Genomic DNA, 5,798 nt, shown 5'->3' on the forward strand with positions numbered 1-5,798 from the left:
TACAATAAAATACCTTATTTTACAAATTTGTTGCAATATTAAACCCTTTTTAAAAAAATTATTAATTTGTTTGTTAATTGCTGATGTGACCGTCAGGACCCTCTCTCTACCCAATTGAATTAAAAAAAATTAAATATTAAAAAAAAAGTAATTAAATATTAAAAATTAAATATAAATATTCTCTTCCAATTCTCTCTCTCATCTCTCTCCTCCCTCCCTTCTGTCGACGGCGAACTCGAAGAACAAATTGAAACCTCACCGGAGGTAGCTATTCGACGGTTTTCCGCTGAGTCGAAGGGCAAACCCAAACCCCCCCCCCCAGGCCCGCAAACCCAGACGACGGCGTGATGCCGATCCTAGCGGTGCCGTTATTCAATGCGATCGACGCTAGTCGATAACAAACGCAATCTAAATCTAACAAATCGAGGAAATAAAAATGGATTTGAGATTTCAACGGACAAATGGGATCGATATGCGACGGCGAATCTTGAGATTGATCATCGAGGTGCCTTAGATTCGCCGGAGGAGACACATCGTGTTTGTGTTTCAAATAGGGGGTACAGATTGCAGATAGCAGGTGGTCAGGTAGGCGCGGGTTTGCGATGGGTCAAGCAGCAGTAGGTGCGGATCATGGTGGTTCGGGATTGGTTGCGTTCTGGCAAAGGTGCAGGTTGTAAGAATTGCAGAAAACTTAGAGACGAAGAAAGAAGAAAGAACGCAGAAGAAAGAAGAAGAAATGAGAGAGAGAGAGAGTCAGGAGAGAAAACAGGTTTAGAGAGAAGAAGAGACTTTGCTATTTTTCCACACTTTCTTTACAGTTTACAAAACTGTTATATGTAGTTACAAAACCTTCTTACTAAGCTAAGGACTAACTGCTGTCTAACTACCTTATAACAAACTATATAGGATCTTGACAAGTGTCATTCATTTCTACCATAGATTTATCTTTCACTTGGAGGTTGGTTTTTCTTGCTTCACTATTCTTACATCCCCCCTCAAGCTCATGCGTGTAGGAGCTGAGCATGAGATTGCCACAATGCAACTGAAACAATGGCGCAGACAAACCCTTAGTCAAAATGTCAGCGGACTGATCAGATGAAGAAACATGTTGAATCTGGAGATCTCTTCGTGTGACTCGTTCTCGCACAAAGTGGTAATCGATTTCAATGTGTTTGGACTTAGCATGAAACACTGGATTGGTGGATAGAGCGATGGCAGAAACATTGTTATAATGTATCATGGGAGGCAAGGACAAAAGAATGTGAAGATCACAGAACAATTGGCGTATCCAGGCAAGCTCAGCTGCAGTGATGGCAAGAGCTCGATATTCTGCCTCTGTGGAAGACCGAGAAACAGTATGTTGCTTCTTTGAAGCCCAAGAAATTGGATTGGAACCAAGAAACACAATGAAACCAGATGTAGACCTTCGATCGTTGGGGTCTCCAACCCAATCTGCATCACTATAGGATTGCAGATAGAGTGGTCCTGGTTGAAATCTAATACCATACTCCGAAGTGCCTTTGAGATACCGAATTATTCGTTTGACTGCAATGACATGGGATTCCATAGGATTGTGCATAAACTGGCGAGCTTGATTAACTGAAAACGCGATATCGGGTCGAGTAAACGTGAGGTATTGTAGTGCACCTACAATACTACGATACTGGTCAGGACCGTGATAAGGTTTCCCATCATCCTTGATCAGTCTGTGATAGGGAAGACAAGGAGTAGCACAAGGTTTACAATCTTGAAGGTCAACCTTGTCAATCAACTCCTTGGTATATTTGGATTGAGAAACAAAGAAGCCATCAGAAGTGTATTGAATCTGAAGCCCTAAGAAATAGTTCAGAACTCCCAAATCCTTCATATTAAATTCCATAGTGAGAGCTGTAATAACATCTGAAACCAACTGGGAATCACTCCCTGTGAGAATCACATCATCCACATAAAGCAAGAGAACAACCGTGCCCTGTGATGTATGTTTAACAAACAAAGAAGGATCGGCTAGAGACTATTGAAACCCCAATCCAGGCAAAAAACTTGTGAACCGCTCATTCCAGGCTCGAGGGGCCTGTTTTAGACCATATAGAGATTTTTGAAGCTTGCATACATAATTGGAGGGATGACTAGAACTTTGAAAGCCTTGAGGTTGTTCCATATACACCTCTTCATTGAGTAAACCATGTAAGAATGCATTTTTAACATCCAGTTGTCGAAGAGTCCAATGAAACTGTGCTGCCAATGCTAGGATTAATCGAATGGTTGTAGGTTTAACCACTGGACTGAACGTTTCACCATAATCAATGCCTTCCTCCTGACTGTACCCCTTTGCAACAAGCCTTGCTTTGTATATCAAGATGGAACTATCTGCATTCCTTTTGATTCTGTACACCCACTTACATCCAACAAGATTTTTATGAGGTGGAAGAGGAACAAGAGACCATGTTTGTTGAGAATGTAAAGCAGCAATTTCCTCTTGCATAGCAGACTGCCACTCTTTCATTTTTTCAGCTGCTTTGAATGTTTTGGGTTCTAGAAGTGGTGAGGGGAGAGCCACGGATGCAGAATAAGCCTTTCTTTTGACAATGCCACTTTTGGAACGAGTCTGCATTGGATGCAGATTCATATGAATAGGAAGATCAACAATTAGTTGGTCTTGTTGGAAATCAGGATCATCAGGGATAGGGAATTATGTAACAGCATGAGGGCTAGATGCTATGGGTGAAGAGGGTAACAGTGACATGGAATTATGCAGTGAAGAGGGTTGAATAGACTCTGAAGCTGTACATGATTGTGGTTGAAAACACGCTGAGGTTGTAGATGCAGGCAAAGAATCTGTGGCACTAGATGAAATTGGACTGAAGAACTTTGAGGCTTGAGATGAAGATGAATGGAGAGGAGATGATGGTAATGTGACATGATTATGCAATGAAACTGATGGTATGAATGGTGCAGATGAATGAAGTAATGACTTGGATGTGGATGGAGGCATCTGAGATATAGCAGATGATGTGGTGGAGTATGGGAACTATGTTTCATCAAAGAGAACATGTCTAGAAATATAGATTTTGTTTGTGATCCCATCTAGACAGATAAGGTTTTAAGAGAGGGTAACAAGCACACCCAAATATTTTGAGGTGTGTAAGAGGTGGAGATTGACCAAACAATAACTGGTAAGGGGATTGCATTTTTAAGGAAATACAAGGCATTCTATTTATCAAATAAATGGCTATGGAACAAGCAAAGAACCAGAATTTGGAAGGAAGTGTAGCTGTTTGCAATAAGGTGATGGCAGTTTCCAGAATGTGCCTGTGCTTCCTTTCTGCCAATCCATTTTGCTCTGGAGTTTATGGGTGGGCAAGATTTTTGATGCAAAATGCCTTTGGTTGTGAGAAAATGTTGAAATTGATGACTGATGAATTCACTACCACCATCACTTTGGAAGATTTTAATATGAGCAGAAAACTGGGTACTTAAGTAGGTAAGAAACTTAACAAAGATTTGAAAAACTTCTGCTTTATTTCTTAATGGAAAAATCCATGTGTATCGAGTACATTCATCCACAAAACTAACATAGTACCTATACCCTTCAAATGACAGCACAGGGGCAGGTCCCCATACATCATTATGAATAACCTCTAATGGAGTTACAGACTTAGTTGCAGGAAAAGAAAAAGACAACTTTGTAAATTTGCCTTCCAAACAAGGAGTACAAATGCTGTGACAAGTATCTGTGAATGCAGATGGGTTGATGTGTTGGAGCATTGCAGAGGTGACTTTATTGGAGGGATGCCCTAAGCGTTGATGCCATATACTTGTAGTAACTGGTTTGGCTAGATAACATGCATGTAATGTGGATGATGCAGGTGGTTTCTGTTGTGGAGACTTAAATGGAATGGGGTAATAGCCAGCTTTACACAGCCCCTTGAGAAGAATTTTCCCTGTGATTTTGTCTTGAACCCAAAAGGAAAGATCATCACATATGAATCTACACTTGTTATCATTGCAGAGTTGATATATGGATAATAAGTGTTGTGAAAGTTTAGGAACGTGCAACACATTGTTCAGTGTAAAGATATGGCTAGGAGCTTGCAGTGTAGATGTACCACTATTAGAAATTGTCAAACATGCACCACTGGCAGTGGTTATTGTATCTGTGCCTTGGTAATGAGTAGCCATGTCAAGATTCGCAAGCTCTGAAGTCATATGAGATGTGGCACCAGTATCCGTAACCCAGAACTGTTCAGATGATGGAGAAGGATTGTGACTTGCTTGCATCGCAGTGAAATTAACTGAGGGTGGTCTCCCTTGATATGCAAAGTTGTTTCTGTGATAACATTGAGTAGCAGAGTGTCCAAACTTCCAACAAATTTGACAGTGAATAGTTGTTCCATGCCCAGCAGTTGATGTATTATGCCTTTGAAAGCAATCTGCAGCCACATGACCTTTTTTGTTACAGATTTGACAAGTGGGAATCGCATTTGGATGATCAGGACATGTGTGTTGAAAAGCTTTTGGGGCGCCAAGAATTCCAGGACTAGAATTGTATGGTAGAGAGTGAAATCTAGGACCATTGTTATACTGAAACCTGCTTCTTCCTTTACCTCTGTAATGTGTCCCCTTGTATCCCCCAGAAGACATTGTATTGCCATAATTGCCATTAATATTTTCAGAGCCATTTGGAGAAGATGACCCTTGTCCAGAGTGAAATCCATTAGAAGTAGATCCGCCATTGAAACTGTAGCCTTGGCTTGAAGACCCAATGTCAAATCCCTGAGACTGGGATGAACTGTGATCAAGGCTAAGAGCTTTGCCTTTTTCAGATTGAGTGCTTACAACCATTGCAGTTCCAAAAGACAAGGAAGATTCACAAGACTGTCCAATTATAGCTTCTTCAGCAAGAAGCTGTGATCGAAATTCTTTCAGGGAAATCCCATTCTCTCTACCTCTAATAACACACCGAAATGTATTATAATCAGCAGACAACCCTTTTAGAGCAATGATGATTATGTCATCATCATCAAATCGAACACCAGCTGCAGCAAGATGATCTCTGGCATCTTTGATCCTTTGCAGATAGACAGATACTGAATCAGACCCTTTCTGTATGTTCTGAAGCTCTATCTTCATCTGAAAAATGGTAGTCTTTGTAACTGTAGAAAACCTTTCTTTGAGATTTGTCCACATTGCATGAGAAGTTGTACTGCCAAGCACACAAGAGATCGCAGTAGATGACAATGTAGCTATGAGAAGCTGCATAAGAGCCCGATCATGCATTTTCCAAACCTGATAGGCATCAGTTTCAACCCTTTCAATATTCGCTTCATCAAGAAACCTTGGTGGACTTTGCTTGGACCCATCAACAAAGCCAAGAATTCCATGACTGTCGAGCAGAAGATTGATCTGAAAACTCCATACAAGATAGTTTGAATCATCCAATTTGACTGTAACAGAAGACGACACAGTAGAGATGAGACTTGTAATGGGTGATTGCACAATATGCAATTGCGTTGCGGTAACCATTGGTGCAACAACAAGAGAGTACTTGACTTCGAACTTTTATCGAACAGTTGGTGGGCAACTGTGTAGGAGACGAGGATCTTGAGTATCAGGACTTTGATGATCCTAGAAATCTCAGAAAAATTAACAAATCAGAGGATTGAGAGAAAGAAATATATGTATCAGATAGTATGCAGAAGTTTTGGATTCACCTACGGCGATGATACCATGTAAGAATTGCAGAAAACTTAAAGACGAAGAAAGAAGAAAGAACGCAGAAGAAAGAAGAAGAAATGAGA

The 5,798-nt window shown here is 40.7% G+C and overlaps 1 protein-coding gene across 1 annotated transcript; it reads right to left on the reverse strand.

The window, feature by feature from the left end:
* Window positions 1–3,913: 3,913 nt before the first annotated feature.
* On the reverse strand, window positions 3,914–5,523 carry LOC148696736 (uncharacterized). Its single transcript, XM_088693258.1, has 2 exons — window positions 4,135–5,523; window positions 3,914–3,961 (listed from the first exon to the last, which is right to left on the reverse strand). Exons 1-2 carry the CDS (start codon window positions 5,521–5,523, stop codon window positions 3,914–3,916), a joined length of 1,437 nt encoding a protein of 478 aa, XP_088549384.1.
* Between the last annotated feature and the right edge of the window lie 275 nt (window positions 5,524–5,798).

This window comes from Pyrus communis, chromosome 5 (genome assembly GCF_041283825.1).
Source record: "Pyrus communis isolate YQ-2024b chromosome 5, ASM4128382v1, whole genome shotgun sequence".
In the NCBI taxonomy this organism is placed as follows: domain Eukaryota; kingdom Viridiplantae; phylum Streptophyta; class Magnoliopsida; order Rosales; family Rosaceae; genus Pyrus; species Pyrus communis.

Coding starts and splice junctions, on each gene's coding strand:
- LOC148696736 (XM_088693258.1), bottom strand. CDS start 5,523: ATGGTTACCGCAACGCAATTGCATATTGTGCAATCACCCATTACAAGT. Junction 3,962..4,134: donor ATACAATAACCACTGCCAGT/GGTGCATGTTTG, acceptor TCTTTCCTTTTG/GGTTCAAGACAAAATCACAG.